The sequence below is a fragment of the Castor canadensis genome, chromosome 11, assembly GCF_047511655.1.
Source record: "Castor canadensis chromosome 11, mCasCan1.hap1v2, whole genome shotgun sequence".
NCBI classification, from domain to species: domain Eukaryota; kingdom Metazoa; phylum Chordata; class Mammalia; order Rodentia; family Castoridae; genus Castor; species Castor canadensis.
Genome location: NC_133396.1, coordinates 42608080 through 42632622, shown reverse-complemented (window position 1 = coordinate 42632622; position 24543 = coordinate 42608080). Strand labels below are relative to the sequence as shown.

General features: G+C 34.0%; 1 protein-coding gene across 10 annotated transcripts in view; it reads left to right on the top strand.

The window, feature by feature from the left end:
• The window catches only part of Nf1 (neurofibromin 1), a 272178-nt gene that overhangs the window by 98426 nt on the left and 149209 nt on the right, over window positions 1-24543 (top strand). For 8 of the 10 annotated variants that reach the window (XR_012438691.1, XM_074046432.1, XM_074046426.1 and 5 more), the window contains 8 exons: window positions 1117-1290; window positions 1773-1895; window positions 2166-2240; window positions 3884-3913; window positions 6240-6371; window positions 14200-14334; window positions 19247-19360; window positions 23413-23492. Coding sequence is in view for 9 of the 10 variants with exons in the window: in XM_074046432.1 (XP_073902533.1) it covers window positions 1117-1290; window positions 1773-1895; window positions 2166-2240; window positions 3884-3913; window positions 6240-6371; window positions 14200-14334; window positions 19247-19360; window positions 23413-23492 (863 nt within the window). In the remaining variant the exon portion in view is untranslated. The remainder of the gene's footprint in view (window positions 1-1116; window positions 1291-1772; window positions 1896-2165; window positions 2241-3883; window positions 3914-6239; window positions 6372-14199; window positions 14335-19246; window positions 19361-23412; window positions 23493-24543) is intronic. The other 2 variants (XM_074046430.1, XM_074046427.1) reach the window with 1 other exon arrangement.

Below are 24543 nucleotides of genomic sequence, written 5' to 3'. Positions count from 1 at the left end.
TCAAGTTCCTTAAGGCATACATTTAGGCTATTGATTTTGGAGCTTTCTTATTTTTTAATTTGTTTACAGCTATAAATTTCCCTCTTAGTACTGCTTTCACTGCATCTTATAAATTGTATGTTATTATTTATTTTCAAGCTATTTTCTAATTTCCCTTCCTTGTGATTTTTTTTTCTTTAATCCATTGGTTGTTTAAGATTGTATTGGTGGTGATAAAAAAAATAATATCAGGGGTGAATTTGATCAATGCATTATATGCATGTATGGACATACCACAATGAAACCCCTTTGTACAATTAATATATCCTAATTTAAAAAAAGAAAAAAATGTTGTTTAATTTTCCCATATTTGTGAATTTTGTAGGTTTCAGTCTACCATTGGTTTCTAGATTCATTCTCTTATTCTCAGAAAAGATACTTTGTATAATTTTTGTTTCTTTAAAAGTATTAAAATGATCTTAATATGGTCTTAATATGATCTCTTAATATGGTCTTAATATGATCTCTTGGAAAATGTTCTGTGCACTCTGGAAGAATGTGTTCTGATGTTGGGTGAGTTTAGCTTTTAACATGTTACATTTGAGAATCTGTGTAGGAAGAGATGTGAGATTTTCATTTAGGAGAAAAGTCAAGGGAATAATTTTGTCAATGAGATTGAAAAGATGGGTTAAGATCATAAGAATGGACAAATTTTTTTTTGTAAACAGAATTTAGAGCAACATAACAGCCTTGAGTATGTTCTAAGTTAGAAAAGTTGAATATACTCTGGAATATTACAAAAGGATGGAATAATTTGATATATAGTATAGTCAAGACAGTGTAATATTTAGACATTAAAGATAATACCAGAAGGAGGATATGATCAGCTGACTTCAAGTGTTCGGGAAAGTATGTTTCTTATGTTCAATTGAGAAAGTGGAGAAGAGTGTTTTTTTTTTTTTTTTTGGAGAAAGATTAAACAATGAAAGATTTGAGTAATAAAATTGGAAAACAAAATACAAATTATGCATTCTTTATAGTTTGACTTTTAGAGACCATTAATTTGTACTTTAACAGATAAATCTGAAATAGAAGAAACTTCATGTATTATCTTATTGCTGTGTTTGGATTCTATAGAAATTATTTCTGGACAGTCTACGAAAAGCACTTGCAGGTCATGGAGGAAGCAGGCAGCTGACAGAAAGTGCTGCGATTGCTTGTGTCAAACTGTGTAAAGCAAGTACTTACATCAATTGGGAAGACAACTCTGTCATTTTCCTGCTAGTTCAGTCCATGGTAGTTGATCTTAAGGTAATATGATGGGTTTTTTTTTTTTTTTCCTACTACAAACTTTAAGAAAATTAAATGAAGAATAAACTTTTAGTATCAAGTATTATGCCATACTAATTTAAGTATTATAACAAAGATACTGCTAACTCTAGAAGAGTTCTGAGGCACCTTTGATAATAAGTTATCAAAGATTATTACTATGTTCATCAGCCTAGACTGAGAATATGGAGAACAAGTTTTCTGAAGTTAGCATGAACATACAGACTTGAGTTTAAAATAATAGGGAAATTAGAATCTAAAAGGTATAGTGTGTGTAGTATAGTAAAACTGTCAGATTGATGAACCATAATATTAATTCTTTGTGCTTTTTCTGGCAACTGAAGCTTACCGTCTTCTGTGTGGATAATATTGATGCTATTACATGTTAGTAAAAAATACTACATAACTATTTAAGTCTTTGTTTTCTACTTTTTATCTATCTATCTATCTGTCTGTCTATATAGAATCTGCTTTTTAATCCAAGTAAACCATTCTCAAGAGGCAGTCAACCTGCAGATGTGGATCTAATGATTGACTGCCTTGTCTCGTGCTTTCGGATAAGCCCTCACAATAACCAGCACTTTAAGGTAAGAGAATTTTTTTTTAATTGAATAATTGGTTTTTATCCAACTGTGTTCTGTCTTTACTGATGCTGTTATCCTTTGTAAATATGAAAAGACTAGAAACATGAATGAAGAGGTACACTTTTATCAACATTTCTTAATATTATATTTTGATGTTAATTTCAAGACCTTAAACTTTTATTCAGTTTTTGAAAAACTTTCTTTTGTCTTCATACGTATTGCTGAACATTTTTCTCAAACAAATGATCTAATAATCTTTTCTTTTTCCTATAGATCTGCCTGGCTCAGAATTCACCGTCTACATTTCACTACGTGTTGGTAAATTCACTGCATCGCATCATCACTAATGTAAGTCCAAAAGCTGCTGCTAAATTATGAAAAAATTCTTATTTTGAGGTATACATTTTATTTTTAATAAAGATGCTCTTGGTTCTCACACAGTTTCTGAACTTAGTATGGCATAGGAAGATTTTTCTAAGGTAATTGACATACAGTTGTATCTTTCATATACCATCTTGACTTGAGGGCCGTTATTGAGAAAGATGGGGTTAATAGCATCTTCTGAAAAGAATAAACCTAAAATTCTCTAGATCTAAAGCCCTTGGGGACAGTGCCATTGAAAATATAATTTAGCATTTTCAACTCAAAGCTCTTCATTTATATTATTTAAATACCCTTAGCCCTGTCTGGGCATTTGACCTTACCATTTAAGTTAAAAGTAACAGTGTTTGTGTTGTAGCCTAATGTGGAACATTCACAAAATGAGAGACCATTCCTGTAATGGTGTTTTAGTACGTTTAATACTTTTTAGTTCTTCTTAGACAAAATAAAATATTAACATACTTCAAAAGATTTATTCACAAGATATAAAATCATATCAGACAGAATAAGTGAACTCATTAAAAGGTACTTGTGATACGGGTATATTAAGCAGAAAGTAGAAAAAGAAACCTTATTAGATTTGGAATGTGGATTTTTAAAATTCTGTTCATCTAATGATTTACAGTTGTGTTTTCAAGGTTCTCTGGTGTTACTTTTTATAGTTACACTTTTATCCATTGATAGACATTTACATTTATGTGTGAATTATTCAGTTCATTTCTGTCTTCCTTCCTTCAAAAGGCTTTGGTCATTAATAACTTAGTATATTTGTCCTCTTTATAATTGAATTCTGTTTTAAGACTGTGTTAAAAATAATCCCTCTATTCTTATTTGCCTCAGATGTATTGAATTAAACCGCATGCTACCCATAGTTTCTTTTAGACATTCCTGCAGGGGAAAAAAAAGCTATTGTTAAAGCTATTGAGTGACAGATTCAGTTTTTCTTGATGGAGTATTAGTGGCATTTTGGAAGAGTATTTCTTTGTTAAGCAGGACATTCAGAGTCTCTGTTCTTATTTCACTAACTGCCCATTGTCCTGCATTTCCCACATTATGAACAGTTAAGTGCCTGAGAGAACCATGCCTCCCTTAATTGAGTATCACCAAGTTCAATTATAGGAGAAGTAACACTGGATACTCTGTTCCAAAAGGGAAAGTTTCATCAATCTAATTGTAGAGAAGGTGTGCCTGTATTAAAAATGTTTTAAATAAATTACTGTAGGGCTGGGGGCATGGCTCAAGTGGTAGAGTGCCTACCTAGCAAGCATAAGGTCCTGAGTTCAAATCTCAATATCACATACACCAAAAAATTACTGTACTTGCCAGTGAAGTAAGGTCCCCCACATACCCCAAGGAAAATCATCCCTATAAGATTTATTTTTAAGGATATTGGGGGGAAAATGACCTCCCCAAGTTTGTTATTCAGAAACAAAATGCTACTTTCCCCCCCTTTGACTCATAATCCTAAAAATATTCCATTTATTAAGAGTGGATAATTTTACAAAAATGCCTAAAATTTGTATTTAATAAACCCAAGTATATATTTTTTGAATAATCTGTGGCTAGTTACTTTAATTGTGAAATATTTTTGTCTACAATTGAATATATAGAGCACTTTCAAGCATGGACTTGGCACTGCTGTAAGTGGCTGAGCTGCTCCTTTCTGAGTTTCAAGCATGCCTGGAGTGGTACTTCATGCATGCCTCAGTGTACTTGGTAAAAGTGGTTGTGCATCCCCTGTACTCTAACGAGTACTGCATGTGTGAAGGTGGAGTGTGTCTGTATTCAAGGTCAAGTCAACATGGACATCTGCTTTTGTAGAGAAACTATATTGACTAATTTGAAAATATTAAGCATCAGTAACCTTTCAGTGAAGCAGCTTGAAAAGCAGCACATGTCTATGCCCTGCATAACAGCACTTTCTCATTATAGAGTGCTTGGGAAATTGTTAGAGTTCCCCAACCACTCTTCCCACCTTGGGCTTGAGGCTAACAGATACTGGATCTAAAGTACTTTCTGACTGGAAAGGTTGAATTTATAAAAGTAAATACACAAATTTATGGAACTGACTTCTATAGAGTCTCACTGAAGAAAGTTATTTGGGAAATGTCTTCTGTCTTAAAATTAATTTAGTGATTTTCATGAAAATTTTCTTAAGATATTTGGATTCCTGATCTTAAATTCATTTGTACTATAAGATATATTTTTTTAGATGATTCTTGGTACAGTACAACTTTTTTCATGGTTCTTTAGTCAGTTCACACAATTTTAAAAAATTATTGCATTCTCAAGATTAAAGTTTTACTGATGTGTTTTTGAAGGCTGATGTAGAAGTAGTAATAGTGCTTGCAATTTTATTTTGATTGTGTGAAAAAAACTCATACAATTCATAGGCACCCTGTTTAGATGTAGAATATGATTCTACTGTTTCTTAGAAAAATCTTAAAGTCTATGCACTGTTTGATTTTTGTTGCAATGAAAGTTTTTAGCAGTTTCTTCTTACGGCACACAATAAGAAGTAAATTATAGTTTTAGGACCTATGTCCTGTACTTAATCTTTATAGACTTTCTTTTGTGTTTTTGAGATGGCATCTTGCTGTAGCCCAGGCTGGTTTAAACTCTTAATCCTCCTGCCTCAACCTCCCAAGTTCTGGGATTACAGGCATGCCCTACCATCCCCGACTTGATTTTGTATTTTACTCTCCTATAAATAGTTTGTAATCTACAGTTTTGATTAAAGTTAATATAACTTGATACTACTCAAAATATTCTGAGAAGTATGAATGAAAACTTAATGTTGAGACTAGCTTAATTTGAATAAGGAGTAGACTGGGAATGGGTTGTGAAGGTATTAAGTCCTCCCTTATTTACTAAGTATATTGTCATTCTTCCAGATGTTTCTTTTAATCAGAGTATTATAAATTGGAAGTCTATATTTAAAGGCATATTGTTTCATGCATATTCTATGTTGTGAAAATCCATCTTTCTGTGAACTACAAAGACACACTTTACAAATTGAGTGATTTTCATAATTATTTTTATTATGTATGCATTTAAAAGTAAAAGTTAAAGATCAAGTTTTAAATAAAATAGGCATTAAAAACTAGGCATTAGGGTTGGGGGCATAGCTGAAGTGATAGAGTGCCTGCCTAGCAAGCAAGAGGTCCTGAGTTCAAACCCCAATACCACTAAATAAAAAATATCCCCCCAAAACCAGACATCAAAGCTAAATAGGTTAAATATAAATAGAAAAGTATCTATGTAAAATAATTCTTTAAAAAATACTTAGCTAGGGCTGGGAATGGAGGTTATTGTGCATACCTAGCATATGCAAGGCCCTGGGTTTGATCCCCACTACTATAAACAGACAGACAGACAGACAGAAACAGTGATGGCTTAAAAATATTTAGTAAGGATCAGTTTGTCTTTGTTTATGGTGATCATTGGTCTTCTATGTATTGTGCCATTATTGCATATTAAGATTATAGATTTACTAATGATTTTATCTCATTTACTAATTTCATGTTGTAATTGTTGTTTGTAAGCATTTAAGTAAAAGTTTACCATGTATTCCTTCAACATTGTATTGAACCACTAATCTCATTCTCATCTGGATCTATAGATAGATAGATAGATAAATAAATAAATAAATAACTTGTGTTTCTGAAATGTGTAAAACATAAACTTCAATGAAAATAAAATTAAGATTAGCTAAAGACTTTTTTCAAATTCAGTAGATCATTAGTGAGAAAAGAGTATCATATACACATACTCGTTATATTTTGAAATATACTATGTATGGGTTAGTGTTTGCTTTAAAGACATCATTTGAAGACTTTGAAAATCATAATGTGTGTTTGCATGGTCTTAGAAAGTTTCTGACAGAAGGATAAAACTTAAAATTACAGTGATAACAACTCGTATAATTTTTTACTTTTTGTCCTTGTTGTCTTTGCTTTTCTCCAGTCTGCATTGGATTGGTGGCCTAAGATTGATGCCGTATATTGTCACTCAGTTGAACTTCGGAATATGTTTGGTGAAACGCTGCATAAAGCAGTGCAGGGCTGTGGAGCACACCCAACAATACGGATGGCACCGGTGAGAAATAGTGAGACTGAAGCCTGCCTTCTTTCTATTGCATTTTTAGTGTCTTCTTCATTCCTGCTGACTTAACTATTTCAGAGAATCACATGGGTCCTTTCTCTCATATAATTGTTGGGTATTTCAATATCATTAACTGCTAGTTAATAATGCTTGGTTTTCACTGTTTTAGTTAGTTGAACTTACTTTTATTAGAGAAATTTTCTTACAAAATGCTGCTATAATCTTGAAGAATGTTACCTCCCCCAGCCCCCAGGCTGTTTTTAAGTTTCTTTTTTCCTGTAACGTTTTCTCTCTTTTTTTCCCTGATGGCATTGGGATTCGAACTCAGGTCTTTGCACTTGATAGGCAGGCACTTTGCCACTTGAGCAATGCTCCAGTCCTTTTTTCTGGATAGGGTCTTATGTTTTTGTTGGAGGCTAGCCTCAATAACATCCTCCTACCTATGCCTCCTGTGTACCTGGGATTACAGGTGTGTGCCACCACTTCCTGGCTAACTTATTGAGGTGTTGGGGGTCTTGCTAACTTTTTACCTGGTCTGGCCTCAAACTGTGATCCTCCTGGTCTCTGTCTCCTAAGTAGCTGGGATTGCAGGTGTGAGCCACTGTACCCAACATGCCTTTAAGTTTTTACCAAAGTATTTTGATTAGCTTCTCACCTTTAGAGGGTGAATAAGGGAAGCTGATTCCTGGGTTAGAGTGAATGTTCCTTATTGGATGCTAAATACTGCAAATAGGAAACTAGAACTAAAATTGAAATTTTATTTAAAGTTAAAATATTTCATATTTTAGCAAATATGACCATTTAGCAAAGTTTAAGCACTTAAAAATGATAGGTACTTTGAGATTGAAGTTTGACTATTTAAACTGAATGAAAGTAGTCTTTTCAAATTAGGTGTTCTAAGAGATCTTTGTTTTTTTCAGTATTGGGGTTTGAACTCAGGGCTTTACACTTACTAGGCAGGTGCTCTATTGCTTGAGCCTCTTTTGTTCTGGTTATTTTGGAGATAGGGTCTTGTTTTTTGCCTAGGCTGACCTGAACTGCAATCCTTCTAATTTATGCTTCCTGCCATAGTGGGATGACAGGTGTGTGCCATCTCACCAACCTTTTTGTTCATTGAGATGGGGTCTTGCAAACTCTTTTTTGCCTGTCTGGCCTGAAACTTCAGTCCTCCTAATCTCAGCCTCCTGTGAGGCTAGCATTATAGGCATGAGCCACCAGTATCTGGCTGAGATTAGTCTTAATATGGAATTTTCTTATGGTGCTGGGGATTGAACTCAGGGCCTGCACCTACTAGGCAAGGGCTCTACTACTGAGGTACATTCCCAGCACTTAATATATGCAACTTTAAAGTACATGTGGAATCAGTTTAAACAGCTAATCATAGGATTATATAAGTCTTTTCCTGGTATTTATGTGTAGTAAGAACATTATACATGGCAACTTTTGACATTGATTGGTGGTGCTTTGCCTTCTGCTTCTAATTGGCTATGGGGTTAGATGCCAGCTAGTCACTGTTTTGCATGGTGGTGGGCTTCTGTGGCTCTTAAGTATGTGATCCATTTACCGTCTATGTCAGAAAAGTCCTTGGTTTCTTTGACTTCTCTGTGTGTAGTTACTAGTGTAATCATATTATGTCATTTAAAGTGAAAATATAGAATGTCTTCACCTATTGGTTTTATTTAATAAATTAATCATCTCAAAGTTTTAATTTAAATGGTTTCCTTCCTGGCATGTTTCTCTTTTTCCAAGTTCCCATGGTCAATAAAACATTTTGGGCTGGGTGCCAGTAGTTCACACCTATTATCTTAGCTATTTGGGAGTCTGAGATTGGAAGGTTCACAGTTTGAGGCCAGCTGGGCAAGTAGTTTGAGAGACCCTATCTACAAAATGATCATAGTAGAATGGACTAGAGGCATGACTCAAGCAGTAGAGTGCCCATTTGTAAGTACTTGCTTTGCAAGCACAAAGCCCTGAGTTCAAACCCCAGTCCCACCAAAAGGAGGGGGAAAAAAGACAGGAAAAAAAATTTATACATACACATATGTATATGTTTTGTTTTTTCCTTTATATATATATGTGTGTGTGTGTATAAAGAAATATATATATATACACATACATACGTATATACCATGAAAACATTTTGGTTCTATACAGTTATGGTTCACTCTTACCCACTTGTAGGTAAGTTGCTGAGGATTGTTTATCTTAGATGTTCAAAAGAAGTTTTCTATAAGCTTTCTGTAACTATGTATTTTGACATTATTTAATCCAAAATAAAAGTGATGGCCAAAAGGGCATCCTTCTGCCCTCCCCTCTCCTCCTCTTCCCTCCCCTCTCTTCTCCTTTCCTTTTTTCTCTCTTGATGGAATTAACCCAGGGCCTTGTGCATTGCAAACCATGTACTCTACTACTAAGCTAAAACCCTCTTTTCAAGTAAATTGTTTAAAAATTATTTGTTGATCTACTTACTTGTTTTAGTTATTTTTTGGGAAGTTAAAACTTTATTTGACTTCTAAAATTTATTACCTTTTCTGATTGAAAATTAATGACCTCCAATAATAGGAATTGGTGGAAGGTTGATACTTCCTATTTAACTTCAATATCCAGTTTACCAACTAATTGTAATTTAATTTTCTGTGCATGAAGCCTGAAACAAAACTAAATTATTCTTTTGAGCAAAGACAAATTTGATTGATAGTCTGAAGGTGTTCTCTACTATTTAGAAGTTATTTACTTCAGAGATCTGGTTATGGTTATTAGCTGATTCTAAGAGCTATATGTTAAACTACTGATTATTATTTTATAAAAGCCGTAACTAGAGAGGATTTTCTTTTTTGGTCCAAGGACCACCTATGACAAGAGTTCAGCTTTTATTTCTAATTATTCTTTGGAAGTATCAGTATATATTTAATTTTCAAAATAGTTTTCCATTTTTTTTTCTTAGAGACATGGTCTTGCTATGTTGTCCAGACTGTCCTTGAACTCGTGATTCTGCCTCCTGGATGTTTTTAAGTCTTTTATATTTGTACATTTATTTGTATATATGGAATTTTGAATATATTATGTACATAATTGCTGTAGGACAGCTCTCTTGCTGATACTTTCACCAGAGGAAATGGAGAATTCAGTACTTTAGAATTTTTAAAATAAGAGAATTTTCCAATTTGGCTGATGCCGAAAGTGAGTATTACCTATCATAAGCCTTGCACATTAGTAGTCAGACAGCAAATGTGAAAGTATATTTACCTACTGGCTGCCAGTACTTTGCCTCACAGAGAGTTCAAGCAAGTTTTGTAGCTTTTGCTTGAAAACATCTAATGAGGGCTGATAGAGTGAGACTCAAGTGTTACAACACCTGCCTAGCAAACATGAGGTCCAGAGTTCAAACCCCAGTGCCACCAAAAAAAAAAAAAAGTCAAATGAAGAATGCACTGTAGGTGGTCTAACGTCTGAAAACACTTATATAATATCAGTGGTTTAGAGATAACACATAAGTGTTTCTTAGTCCTGGCCCTATTGACATTTTGGACTAGATAATTCTTTGTTGTAGGGAATCAACTGTCCTGTGCATTGTCTGACAGCAACATCTTTGTCCTCCACCCACTATGTGGCAATAGTACCTGCCCTTTGCCCCTTTTCAGTCATGAAAATCAGAGTATCCTCAGATATCCCCTGGGAGACAAAATCATTCCCAGTTGAGAACCTGTATTACATGACATTTTCATTAGGCTGTCCCTAATTTACTTTACCTCAAATGATTGGGTACTCTGATAAACCTGACCCTTTAGCTTGCTGCAAAAGTAGCAATTAAGGAGTTTGATCTGTAAAGAATTATAATGTCTGTTTCAAAGCTTCACAACTGCCTTGTATTTTGGAGACAAGTTACTTAACAAAGAGTTAATCACTTGACATTTTTTCCTTCAACGAGATGGAATCATGTCCTCGTCACTTCCATACGATCATTGATCATCTTATTTTTGGAGCTGTAGACAATACTTCTGATTCTTCCACAAGGCAGTCCTGAAGATATTTTGAATAGAGTTATCCTGTACTCCTAAGGCTTCTTTTTATATAATTTTGGCATTGGGAGAGATTTTATTTAACTGTCTTTGAAGTGTGTTTTTATTATTGTTGCTTGATTTATTTTGAAAGCTAAGCAAACTAAGGCCCAAATCTTATTTATTAAATGAATTTAAAATAGTCACATGGAGAGTGGGAACATGGCTTAAGTGGTAGAGGACTTGTCTAGCAAGCATAAGGCCCAGAGATCAATCTCTAGTATTCTCCCTCCTCACTGACCCCACCCCCCGCCCTGCACCCCGGCAAATAAAAAAGAATAACCTGCTTAGTAAATGGCCAGCTGAATGGCCAACAGTGTTCGTGCTGAGATTTCTTGACATTCAGTCTTGTGTCTGTTAGGCGTTAGGTTCTTCTCTTTTCTTTTTTTTTTTTTATTGTTTTATTATTCATATGTGCATACAAGGCTTGGGTCATTTCTTCCCCCTGCCCCCACCCCCTCTTCTCTTTTCTTGCTTCACTAGCATGTTATCTTGAAAGCAGGAGCTTTAGCTATTCAACAGTGGTACCCTAGTCCCTTTAACAGCATGTGACACATACTGGGCATGTAGTACATCTTTTCTTGAGTGAATTAATGAATGAATTTCTTTACCTGACATGGTTTCAAAAAACTTTTTCAATCTTGTTTGCTTCTTTTCCTGAAAGACCAACCTAACAAAAATTTTAACCATTAAGGTGACATACTAAGACTTGACTTGTATTCTAAATATAGTACAGTAATTGTTAAAAGCTATGACAAGCTGTGTCTGGATACCAGTTTTCTATTAATAAAATATAAGATAGCATTGTCTTATGGAGCTTTTAGTCATTTAAACTCATTAAATTTTTTCATATGCACATTGAGCCAGAGCTTCTCCTTTGTACTTTAGTAGTATTTTTTTAAAACTTGAAATCTTTGTCTCAGCACTAATCATTTACATTTATGTGAGACTAAGATCTTGTGCTTTCATAAAACTCAAATCTGCTAATAATTTCTGGACGTTTTATGTCTGAGAAGAGATCATAGTTCAGAAAATGCTTCAAGTTGGGTGATGGTGGTTTACGCTTGTAATCCTAGCTACTTGAGAGCCTGAGATTGAGTGAATCATGGTTCAAGGACTGCAAGGACAAAAAGTTAGCACGACCCCCATTTCAACCAATAGCTGGATATCATGGCGTGCATTTGTCATCATAGCGACAGAAGGAAGTGTAAAATAGGAGGATGAGGTCAAGACCAACCGGGCAATAAGTGAGACCCTATTTTCATAATAACCAGAGCAGAAAAGTCTAGAGGCATGGCTCAAGTGGTAGAGCACCTGCCTAGCAAGCATGAAGATCTGATTTCAAACCTTAGTACCATCAAAATAAATGAAGCTTCTTACAGTCCTATAATTCAGTCATGTTACCTTAGTTAACAAGTGGTTTGTGCCCTCCTTAATAGCTACCTGAAGGCTCTGGTTCATGACTTTCTTACCAGGCATAATAACTGCCCCTCTTCTTCAGCCAGAGCACATGTACCTGCTTATATTTCTAGTAATATCTGAAATATAAATTAATAAATGAAATATTTTTTCTTGTATTAGTCATTAAGAGATACATTGCTTCTTTACCAAGATGTTCCTGACTTTATGTAAGCCACTAGTATTCATTAAATTTAAAAATACTTGAATTGAATAAATTTATTGAAATTTCTCAAGTCTGATATCTCATATTAGGCAGCCATACTGAAACAAAATTTATATGCCAATACCCAATGTTAAGAGATATAATTAAACTAATATATACCTTTTTTGAAAATGATTACTAAATAAGAGTAAATTCTGTTTTTGCCATAATTGAGTTTGAACTCAGGGCCTTGCAGTAACAGCATTCTACAACTTGAGCCATGCCCGCGGCACTAAGAGAATTCTTGAATCTGTTCCTTGTTCTCTGGTCCTGTGTTGCTCTGCTTTGGTTGCATTCAACCAGAGCTGTTTAATAATTACAGTTAGTTACATCATAGTAAGCAGATTTGTTATAAAAGTTTTGCCTTGATCTTAGGCTAAACACTTTGGCTTAGAGTGAAAAAATAAATAGTTCAATGAAAAAAAAAACCACTTAAAAACAGAATTTGTTAAATTCATTGGGTAACATTTGCCTTGGAGGTTATAAATACAAACAAATAATATTTGAGTTTTGATATTTCCATTCTGTAATGACATTCTTCAGCACTATTGTACATGAAATAATTACTCTTCCTACTGAGGACCAAAACCCTTCAGAATTCTTGTGCAGAATAATGTATGTGTGTCTCACACTTAAACACTGAGAACAGTTGCTTGATATTCATCTGTACTGGTTAACTCTTTTTTTGTTATTGTTGTTGGTTTTGGTTTGAACTTGGGGCTTATACTTGCTAGGCAGGGGCTCTACCTATTAACTTTGAAAGAAAATAACTTGTTTACTTGGACATTTTTATTTTATTGTTTTGTCATTTCTGCTCCTGGATGGAAGCCAGGGTCCCATGTATGCTAGGCAAGTGCTGTACCACTTAGCTACATCCCAGCCCTGACATTTTTTATTATGACTGGGTAGATGGTTCATAGCCTGCTATCCATATATACTCACATAAAGGCATCCAAGTCAAAAGCAGATATTTTTGTATTCTTTTAAAGGAAAAAAGGGGGGTATTTAATACGAACAGAAAGGTCACATTGGATCTAAAACATAATTGTTAGATTTTTGATTAAATAACATTTATAATTATTTTAATTTATCCCATAGTAGCTCTTTAATTAAAACACATTTTTCCATGATTAAAGAAAATTTTTTTTGGTGGGACTGGAGTTTGAACTCAGGGCTTCAGGGTTGCAAAGCAGGCACTCTACCGCTTGAGCCACACCTTCAGTCCATTTTGCTCTGGTTATTTTGGAGATGGGGTCTTAGGAGCTATTTGTCTGGGCTGGCCTCAAACCTCAATCCTCCTGATCTCAGCTTCCCCAGTCACTGGGATTCAACTCCCAGCTTACATTTTCCATGATTTGATTTTTCTCAAAGAATTCTGTTTTATGAATATTCTTCAAGCAGAACACATGCATTCTATCTATAACTTGAGAGAGATGGTATGCCATCACAGAAAAAGCAAAATTTATATAATTGAAACTATTAAGTATGGAGGTTGACTAGATAGCATATTTCATCAAATCCAAGAAGCACTTATTTTTACTTTTCTCTGAAATTTTCTCTGAGATTGGAAGTGTGTCTTACTTTGTATGGTATCTTATAATCAGCAGTTGCTTTTCATTTCTTTTGGTATAGCAAGTAATGATGCATCTTAAAATTGACAATGTTGTAGTGTCTACAAAATACTTGTATATATGCGTGTGTGAAAAGTGTTCATGAAATGAATTTCCCAATTTGTGTATTTATGAATGCTATAGATCAAATATTTTTCTGATGTTTTCACATTTTGGAAAATTCTTTTTTATTTTGGAGTCAATCTGATATTAAGCCTTTAATATTTTAATTAGATTTCATTAAGTCTTATTAGATTGGTTATATAAAAATAATATAAATGGTATAAAAATATTCACTTTAAAAATTGTAATGCTAACTTTAAGTTACTTGTTAGTGTTTCTACCAATACCACACATTTAGTTGTACAAAATATGCCTGTTTTTCAAAGCCTTTTTATAATAAATTTCTTTTAAAATGTTGTATAGCTACTGGTCTCAAATCTGATGTCTGATTATTATAAGGTGATGCCATGTTTTTGTTATGTTTTTAGAGTCTTACATTTAAAGAAAAAGTAACGAGCCTTAAATTTAAAGAAAAACCTACAGACCTGGAGACAAGAAGCTATAAGTATCTTCTCTTGTCTATGGTGAAACTAATTCATGCAGATCCAAAGCTCTTGCTTTGTGTAAGTATTTTTTATGAGGTGCTTTGAAATTATTATACTACTATAGTCTGGTTTAACTGAAATATCATCTTTCTTCTTAATTTACCTTATCATTAAACTGACTTTGGTGACATACTTGTCCTCACCCTGTTAGCAGATTGTGTATTACACAGGCATAATCCTGGCATTGGTTTGGGAAGAACGAAGCCATAAGTCACAGAGCATTCTACGTCTGCTTCTGCACCTCTTGTTCTTTTAATCTTCTACTTGGTTGCTATTACCAAGTACTTTAGCTTTTTTATCCCCATTTTTCCTCTCCTCAGCCTTCCATTATTATTCCTCTCATTAGCCTTCTATTATCCTTGACTCTACCTACAAATAATATGTTGGAAGGAGTAGGACGTGAAAATGGGTGTGGTTAGTATTTAGTTATGGTCATAACTCTGTTTTCTTGCCTCAAGTGGTATTGGATTCCTGAGAACATCACTCTCTGGTACACAGCATGATTAGGGACTAATAATATAAATGCTATAAGTGTGTGATAGTTACTTGAGGTGATTAAAAGCATGTGGTCTAGAGACAGACTAATTACTGGCTAGGCCATTTATTTAAACCTCTTTGTGTCAAATGTTTTGCATCTGAAATAGTGGGATAATAATTGTTCTTTCCTAGAAAAATCAGTAAAAAGATTGAGATAGTACATGTAAAGCTTTTAGGAACAATTCCTGGAGCATAATAAGCACTAAATAAATGTTACCTGTTGTTATTATTAAAAGAAACAGTATTTAATATTATCAGACCTCAAAATGTAACAATTCTCTTTTGTCTTTTGAGATAAGGTTATGCTATATAGCCCAGGCCAACTGCAAATTTGTAATCCTCCTGCCTCTACCACCTGAGTGCTAAGATTAAAGGTATATACCACCACAGGTGGCTCAAGTTTAACAATTGTAATCGTTCATAGGATGACATAGTTAACCTTTTCCAAGTCTCTCTAGTCCCTGGAGAGCAGCATGGAGCAGTTTCTTTTATTCTTTTATTTAGTAACAGGCTTTTTAACTGCTATGGTGATTTCAGTTTTGATGTTATGTTTTTCAAATTTCTATGGTGATTTCAGTGTTTTTCAAATTACTGTTATATAGGAACTCATAACTAGATGTCTGTGGTTTCAGGAGTTCTATGTACCCCTTGATGAGGTTTGAACTTGGGGTCTTGCACTTGCCAGGTAGGCATTCTACCATTTGAGCCACTCTCCCATCCCTTTTAGTGTTGCTTATTTTTGAGAAAGGGGCCTCAAACATCGATCCTTATGATCTTCACCTCCCAAGTAGCTAGGATTAGAGGCTTGAGCCACTGTGCCCAACCTTGCATTTTTTGTTTTTGTTTATTTGAGACAGTATCTCCCTATGTAGCCTAGCCTCTATGGAACTTCCTATGTACCCAGGCTGGCCTCATACTTCTGATCCTCCTGCCTCAGCCTTCTTAGTTGCTGGCATTAGAGGCATGTACCACCATGTCTTCTTTACCTCTCAAGTAGCTAGGATTATAGGTTTGAGCTTCTGTGTCCCCCCCACTACCCCCAAATTTTAAAAAATACATACATGTAAGTAATTTTTCTGAAAGCAGAGGAGAGGAGGAAACAGAAAGAATTCCCAAAAGGATCAGTGACTCCCCAAAGCAGGCATATGATATTTTGAACTTTTTATAACGACCATCCAAATTCAAGAGTCTAAAAGAATAAATAGATTCTTATCTTGGAAAAATTACATGAAAGCTGTCAGTGAAACTCTGAAAGTAATGAAATGCCCTTTCTTTTCTTCTTCTTCTTTTTTTTTTTTAATGGTACTGGGGTTTGAACTCAGGGCTTCACACTTGCTAGGCAGGCACTCTACCACTTGAGCCACTCCACCAGCCTTTCTTTGTTAGTGGCACAAGTTATGTTACTTCAGCTTGCATGTCAGATGACATTAAAATCACTCTATTTACTTGGCTATAATTTATGTTGAAAGGATACATCAAAGTCCTCAGTGTTTCTTATGTTAAATATATTATTGTTTGAAGAACAAGACTTTAAGCAAAAGTTTACTGTTTTCTAAGAATCATGGAAATTCTTTCCTTCTTCTCTCCCCTCCTTTCTTCCTTCATTTTTCTCTTCTCCTTCTCCTTCTTTTCTTCTGTGGTGCTGGGATTGAACCTATGGCCTTGTGGTGCTCTAATACTGAGCTACATCTTCAGCCTTAGGTTTTTTTTTTGTTGTTGTTGTTGTTGTTGTTCATTTGCTTGTTTAGTTTTTGTGGTACTGATGATCAAACCGAGGGCCTTGTCTGTGCTAGGTCAACAATGCCACTGAGCTGTAGTCCTAGCCCAATGGAAGTTCTTTTCTCTGCTGCCATCTAGTGGTTAAATAACTTTCCTCAATGTAACCATAGGTAAGTAAAATAGTGTATGGATTCATTGTCAATATTTAATTATTTTGTATTTTTCACATATCATAATCCTAAACTGTAGGGTCCCAATCATGGTATTTTTTAAAGTAATGTGATTTTGTGTTTTGTCTCTATCATCTGTCCTGATCCATGTTACTCTAAATTTTTCAAGCTTCTGTATTGGTTAGCCTTCAGCAATTCTTGGATCCCCCTAGTTATATTTCTCTGCATCAAAGTTATAATGATCTTATAAAATCCAGATCCTGTCACACCTCCTGCACAACTGAAACTCTGGGTTGAAATTGCTGTTGGAATAAAGAACAAATAACAGAAGAACAAGGTCATGCAAAACCTTTCTGTCACCTGTCACTTCTGTGTCTTCTCTACTCTAGTTATAATGGCCCTTCCTAAATCCTCTTACCAGATTTCCTCATATCTTCCCTTGTACTTACTTTCCCCTTACGTACGATCTGCTCCCTTCTCCTCTTCACCTAGTGATTTCTGCTTATTCTGAGCTATTATCACTGCCCTGAGGAAACCTGCCTGATGAGGTCACACTTCTCTGGTGCAGGCTCTCATAGCAGCACATACCTTTATAGCTCTTACCTCACTTGCAGTTTTACACTTAGTCTGATTATTTGATTCATATTTGTTTTCCTTGTGAGACTACATTATCCTGGAAGATAGGAAACATCTTTTTTATATGTTTTTGGTGCTCAGCAAATTCTGTGAATGAATGAATGTTAAATATTAGAAAATAGGCCGTTTTGAATTACAGATATTCTGTCATGAGGGCTTACCTTAGTGATAATGAGACAGAATCTATAGTTAATAAAATAAAATGTAGGTAAAGTTAAAGTAAGCTTCATTTAAATGAATCATAAATGCTTTTGAGACAAGGTCTTAAACTTAAGATACCTTGCCTCAGCCTCTGGAGTGCTGAGATTACTAGTGTGTGCCATCGTATCTGGTAAACTGTTATGTGTATGTGTGTGTGTGTGTGTGTGTGTATACATATATATGTATATATATATACACACAATATATATATGTATATATATATACACATACACACACACACATATATATATGTGTATATGTATATATATATTTTTTGTTTGTTTGTTTGTTTTGTTTTTGTTTTTTTTACAGTACTGGGGTTTGGACTCAAGTCCTATACCTTGAGTCACTCCACCAGCCCCTTTTTTTTGTGAAGGGTTTTTTTCAGATGGGATCTCAAGAACTGTTTGCCTGGGCTGGCTTTGATCTCTGCCTCCTGAGTAGCAAGGATTACAGGCATGAGCCTCCGTTGCCTAGCTAAACCTTATATTCTTGAAGTGTAAATAGATCTTCCAGGTTTTGAGAAACATTTTCATCTGTTTAAAAAGGTAGACATTCACATTTATGTAGGCTGGTGATTTTTTTTTTATTAGTACACTGTGTTTTTCCACAATGCAGAGGACTGAAATAGATATATCTGGAGGTATAGATTCCAGTTTTTCACATAACACTAGCTGTGTGGACTTGAACAAGGTCATTGTACTGGACAATGATGCAATTCTCATCCAAGAAATAGGTTTTCCCTTCAGTCACAATCGTATATAAACTCAAAACCAGTAAGTAATAAACCAAAGCTATATTGCTGAGGCAGTGTAGTATTGTTGAAAAAATTGCTTACCAGGCATGATGGTACATGCCTGTAATCCTAACACTCAGGAGGTTTAGGTGTGTAGATAGAGAGTTAGAGGCTAGCCTGGGCTACATATTGAGACCTTGTCTCAAAAAAACAAAACATTACTTGCTTATATTATTGCATGTTAGGCAAACACTGTAGCACTTATATGTACCCCTAGCCCTTATATAATTGAAATACTGATGCCTGTTTTTGTTTTCTTTTAATTAGGAATCTCACTCGACATAATTCACATTAATGAACAAGTATAGATGTGAATTAAGAGAATCCTTAACAAAAGCTACTTTGATTTTTTTAAGTTCTGTTTTTGAGATATAATTCACATGCTATAAAAGAAATCTTTGTTTTTTTTTTGGAGAGGGGTGGTACTGGGTTTGAATTCAGGGCTTCCTGTTTGCTAGAGAGGCACTCTACCACTTGAGCCACACCCCCCAGCCCTTTTTACTTGGGTTTATTTTTCAGCCCTGGCCAACTTTAGACTACCAATTGTTCTACTATCTCTGACTCTCAAGTAGCTGGCATTACAGATGTGTATTATAATGCCTGGCTTGTTTTATGAGATAAGGTCTTGTTAACTTTTTGTCAAGGCTGGCCTGAATCTTGATCCACCTGTTTTCTCCCAAGTAGTTGGGATTACAGGTGTTAGCCACCATGCCTGGTTAAAATGATTTGAAAGTATACAGTTCAGTGGTTTTAGTATATTTGCTAATTCTAGGACATTTTCATCACCCCTAATAGAAACTTAGTAGTGGTTATCAGTTGTTCTCTATCCCTCCTGTTATAGTCCTGTCAGTTGATTTCTTTTTTTTTGCAGAATCCAAGAAAACAGGGCCCTGAAACTCAAGGCAGTACAGCAGAATTAATTACAGGGCTGGTCCAACTGGTTCCTCAGTCCCACATGCCAGAGATTGCTCAGGAAGCAATGGAGGTAAGAGGAAAAATGAATTCTAGGCACTCCCTTCTTTTTTTCTTTCTATATACTTCCTTGATTTTCTTTCGGTTTATGGGTTCTGTGAGTAATGGGTAGATCTCAGTTCTTAAAAAAAAAAAAGTTTTGTAAATATATGGAGAAAGAAGATATTTTTTGTTTTATATCATAGATAGCAGCAACATTGTACTATTTTTTTCCCCCTCTGAGATGAGATTTGCTGCATTGCCCAACCTGGTCTCCAACTCCTGGACTCAGGTGATCCTTTTGGCAGTCTCAGGATTGCAGTTGTATACCAGTACAACAAACCAGTTGTGCCTGGCTTACATGGTGTGAATTCTTATGCTTAATAAAAAAAAAATATTCAAAATTTTCTAATTGCACTAGGCTTTAATTTTTTTTTTTTTTTTTTGCTGAGTGAGGATATATTGTGGCATTTACAAAAATTTATACAATATATAAAACTTGATCATTCTCTTTTATTTTCTCTCTTCTCATTCTTGCAATACTTTCAACAGGTATCATTTTTCCATTACGTACACGTGTACATAGTATTTGTACTCTATTCAGCTTCCCAAACCCTTTCCCCACATCTTCCCTCTTCCCACTAGTACCAACCCCCTACCCTGCCGCAGCACCTGTAATACTGCATTCATTCTAAACTTAAGACATAATTCAGTATTATAAAGTCTACCATTTTAACTTGTACATTTTAGTGGTTGTAAGCATAGTCACACAGTTTTTCAACCATCACTGCTATCTAACTCCAGAACATTTTTTCATCCCCAAAGGAAACCCAATCATTCTCCATTTCCCCATCCCGTCCCTTGGCAACCCTTAGTCTATATTCTGTCTCTTTGAATTTGCTCATTTTAGACATTTCATATAAGTAGAATCATTCCATATGTAGTCTTTTATGTCTGGCTACTTCCACTTAACCTTTTCAAGGTTTATCAGTGTTGTGGCAATGATCAGTACTTCATTTCTTTTTATTGTCAAATGTTCCATTGTAGGGATCCTGATTTTGTTTATTAACTCATCAATTGATGGGCATTTGGGGTTGTTTCTACATTAAGGCTATTTATTAGGAATAATATTGCTATGAATATTTGTGTAAAAGTTTTTATGTGGTCATATCTCTAGGTATATACCTGGGAATGGAATTGCTGAGTTATGTGTTACTCTGTTGAACTTTGAGGAACTGCTGAACTTTTCAAAGCAACTATCATTTTTCATTCACATTAACAGTGTCAATGTTTTGGTACCTGCATCCTTGCTAATGCTTGTTACTGTCTTTTTTCTTTATTACAACAAGTGTAATGGTTGTGAATACAGCTGACTTTTTAAAAAGTTAGTTTTACATTGATTATAAGTACATTTTTAATCTAAATAAAATTGAGGTATAATTTATGTATTTTAAAATCATACAAGATTTAGAATATTTTTATGTGCCCCGGAAAGTTCCCCTTTTATAGTTAGCGCGTACATGCTGTGTCCTACATAACCATTGGTTTATCACTCTAGGTTAGTTTTAAAAGTTTGGAATTCATGACTAAGGTGTCAGTGAGTGTATTCTTATTTCTCTGGTTTCTTTTAGTCAGCAAGTTTTTTGAGATTCATATATTTTGTTGGATGTGTTAGTTCCTTCTTTCCTCCATTGTTCTTAAGTATTCCATTGAGGACTCTACCACAGCTTATTCACTGGTTGATGGCCTCTTAGGTGAACACATCTATTACTGCTAAAACTTTTCTGGTACTCTTTTGCAGTCCTCACTCTTTTTTATCCCTTGTCTGCATCCTTTGCAACCACTGATCTGCTTTTTAAAAAAATATATATAGTATTATTATTGTACTGAGGGTACACTGTGACATTTGCAAAAGGGCTTACATTGTTCTCATTTGTCCAAACCCCAATTCTTAGAATAGCTTCAACAGGTCCCCTTTTTCCATTTTCATTCATGAGTACATAGTATTTTCACCATATTCACCTTTCTATACCCTTTCCTTCTATCCCCTCCCCCTTCTGCTGGTGCCTACCCCCAATCAGGATCTATTTTACCTTCCTGTCCTCCGTTTTTGAAAAAAGACATTTTTTGTTTGTTTAAGATATCTATACAGGGAGTTTCATTATGACATTTCCATGTATATATGTATTATATCCCGCATTGGTTCATTCCCTCCATTTTTCTCCTTTCTACCTTAGTTTGAAACTTAGTTGATTAGTTTGCATTTTGTATAAATGAAATCATAAAGCACATATTTTTTGTCTGTATTCTCTGATCAGCATAATCACTGTATTATTGCATATGTCAGTACTTTTTTTTTTTTTTAGTTTTCAATTTTATGTTGTTTAGTGTTCCATTATGTCATGCAACACACTTTGTTTATCCATTTGTCTATTAATGGAAATTTGTGTTTCTGAATTTTGGCTATTACAAATAAAGCTTCCAGGAACATTTGCATACAAATATATGTGAACAGACATTTTCACTTCTCTTCAGTAAATACCTACTAGTGCAAAAATCTTTGCATGTTTTTTAAAAATAAGCAGTATAACTTAAAAATGAGGACACTGCAAGATAGGTATCACAAGGATAGAAAAATATGTCAATATAAACACTAATCCAAGAAGGCTAGCATAATATATAGATTCAGGATTTAAAGCAAGAAGCATTCCTGTAAATACTAGTGTGGTGGAGCACAACTGTAATCCCAGCACTTGGAAGGTGGGGGCAGGTGCATCTTGAGTTCAGGGTTGGCCTGGGCTGAAGTATTACTGGAAATAAAGAGGGGCATCTTATAATTACAAAAGGATGCATACTATTCAGAAAGTAAAACAGTATGAATATCATAACATTTCAGAATATATAAAGCAAAAACTATAAAATACATGCAAAAGTAAAAGGAGCTGTTTACAAATCCAGTTATAGTAGAATACTTGAGCATACCTTTTTCAAAATATGATAGAACAACAAGTGGAAAAATGATAAGGAATAGATTTGAAGAACACTATTATCCAGTTTGACCAACTTGACGTGTGTACAGTACTACAGTTAATGTCATGCAGAACTTTCTTTTCAGGTACACATGGAAAATGTACTATATCCTAAGCACAAAGCAAGACTCTTCAATTTCCAAAGGATTGAATCGTTGGAAATATTTTCTGTGATTAAAGTACAATTAAACTAGAAATCAATAAAAAAGATTTATGAATTTTCAAATGATATATATTTTTCATTCATATAATAGGATATTAGTATAATAACAAATATTGTTTTTAATATCTGTTAAAGTGAAACATATAGCCTAGCAATTCACTCCTATAGATCCAATAGAAATGCATATGTATGTTTATCAAAAACACACACAATACTATCAGTAGGATAATTTGAATTAGCCCTCCAAATGTGGAAAATAGTTCAAATGTATCAAGAGAATAGATAGTTTTCCTTATATTCATTCAATTGAATACAACAGTGTAAAAGAATGAGTCAGTGTAAAACTCAAAACAATATTGAGTAAAAATAGCCAAGCAAAATAGTCAAATTTTAAACAAAGTTTAAAAACAGGTAAAACAATCTGTTGTTGTGAGGGAAGCTTTTGTGAAGTGTTGATGACTGGGAGATAAAGTAAAAAGGGCTTCTGGGCGTTAATCTGGGTAATGGGAGGGTGTATAGATTAGTGAAAATTCATTGAGTTATAATATTAAGATTTGCTACTTTATCATGTGTATACTATATGCTTAACGATACAAGTATCTGAAATGTTTACAAAAATATTTCAGCATTTATTGTGTACTCTTTGCCTATATCTAATATATCTGTGTACATTGCCATTGTTCTTACCAGTTGATACATTGATTGCATTCTTTTTGGAATGTCACTTGACAGTATTTGCAAGGACCTGTTCAAAAATTTCCCTTTTGCATTGCATCTATAATACAAAAAAAAAATTCATAAGAACTGAATTATTTGGAAAAAAATTAAGGACTCGAGTGTTACTTTTTCCAGAAAATTTTAAAGTGAGTTTCTCTCTCTCTTTTTGCAATTTAGGCTTTGTTGGTTCTTCATCAGTTAGACAGCATTGATCTGTGGAATCCTGATGCTCCTATAGAAACATTTTGGGAGATTAGGTATATGTACCTTATTTTTTAATTTAATTTTAAAATTTAATTTTGTATTTTGGGTCTTTAGATATTAACTTTATAGTATTTAGTACATTGGAAAACTTTGTTCAGTTATAACTCTAGAAGTTTTATGATTTTGTGTTTTATCTAACTTTAAAATTATTAGAATATTTTTAATTTTAACTAGACAATATCTTAGCAACATAGAAAATAAAAATTTTAAAATAGCGCTGTGTTTTGTCACTCAGCTGTAAGTACTGTTGTTTGGTGTCTTATTTCAGATTTTTTATTTGTATAGTTATATCTGTGTTTTTAAAAGATTTTTACAATTATAAGTCTACATTTTTAACATTTTGTAACATTGTTTTTGAAGTGGACACTTAGCTCATGTACAGTACTTGCCTAGCATGAGAGATGAAGCCCTGATTTTGATTACCAGCACTAATCAAGTTTTTAAAAAAAAAAAAAAGGACTGAAGGTGTGGCTCAAGTGTGGTTCAACCCAAAATAATAAAATAAAATAAAAATAATTTTGAAAAAAATCTATGATCTCATTAATCATCCATAATACCAATGCTTTTTGATAAATAAATCAAGAATGAACATCTGTTTAGAAGGCAAAATATGTATTATATGTATAATTCCATCATGTTTTTCTTAGATTAAGTAAATTATCTTTCAATGACTGTAATGACACCATGTTGAGGAAGGTGTGACTCTGTAAGCCTCAAGTTTTGCTGTTACCATTATTTCATCATTGAAATGCCATACTAAGTCATTTGGTAGCTTTGCTGTCTGATAATATAATGTGAACCACAGATGTAATTTAAATTTTTCTAGTTACTACATTATAAAGTAAAAAGAAAAAGATAAGGTTAATTTTAATAATACATTTTATTTAACACAGTGTGTGTGTGTGTGTGTGTGTGTGTATACACATAAATACTATTTCAACATATAATCAATATGAGTTGTTGATTATATATTTTGTATTCTCCTTTTCATAAAGTCTTCAAAACTTGGTGTGTGTTTCATGCTATCAGCACATCTTATTTTGG